The 836-nt window shown below is 45.1% G+C and overlaps 1 protein-coding gene across 3 annotated transcripts in view; it reads left to right on the forward strand.

The window, feature by feature from the left end:
* Window positions 1-185, forward strand: part of cdk19 (cyclin dependent kinase 19) — a 35622-nt gene extending 35437 nt beyond the window's left edge. For all 3 annotated transcript variants that reach the window (XM_030782061.1, XM_030782062.1, XM_030782063.1), the window contains one exon: window positions 9-185. In XM_030782061.1, coding sequence (XP_030637921.1) covers window positions 9-134 — 126 coding nt within the window. In that variant the 3' untranslated portion in view covers window positions 135-185. The remainder of the gene's footprint in view (window positions 1-8) is intronic.
* Window positions 186-836: the final 651 nt, after the last annotated feature.

The following is an 836-nucleotide window of genomic DNA, read 5'->3' on the forward strand; positions in this document are numbered from 1 at the left end:
CCATACAGCACTCCAGCTCTCGCCTTGGTTACCAAAGCAACGTCCAAGGTTCCACACAGTCCCAGAGCACCATGGGATACTCGTCTTCATCCCAGCAAAGCTCCCAGTACTCTCACCAGTCCCATCGATACTGAGGCCAAGTCCAGAATGTTTTACACAGCTTTGCATCTCAGCGTCACTAAAGGCATTACCTTACCCCCACATCCCAAACTAATCACAGAGATCTGGGCAAAGCCTGACACACACCCCATCACCCCCTGCCATCACACATGTACACACACATACACACACACAAACACAAACACACACACACACACACAGCTCACATTCTTATGACCATTCATATGCCACAAATATCTCCCCTCTCTGTCTATCACATCACCTTATGCTAACCCTTCCATTACACTCTAAATTCACTCCTCACTAATGACTTGCTCTAGATTTTTACAAACAGCAGGACTTTAGTCCTGAACCCAGACTTGCACTCCTGTTCACACTCTGCCCACACACAAACAGATAATACCTTTAACTAGGCCAAGGGTTCAATGCAACTTCCTTCTTTACCCTACTTTATCTTAATCTACCCTGTTCATGGTCGATGGTTGTGGTTCCGACGATCATAATCCTGAGTAGGCCTCTGTTTGTTTGTGGGCACATTTGTGGGGAGGTGTTTTTTTTTTTTTTTTTTTTTAAATTTTGTGGACTACACATCAGGTATACACGCACGGTTACTTCACACTACCAAACTGTACCTGCACTCACAGGTCATGTTCAGTCCACTCCCAAAATCTAAGGAACATACTCGAATCTCATACACAGTCCACTCCAGTATGTTC

This window comes from Chanos chanos, chromosome 8, assembly GCF_902362185.1.
Source record: "Chanos chanos chromosome 8, fChaCha1.1, whole genome shotgun sequence".
In the NCBI taxonomy this organism is placed as follows: domain Eukaryota; kingdom Metazoa; phylum Chordata; class Actinopteri; order Gonorynchiformes; family Chanidae; genus Chanos; species Chanos chanos.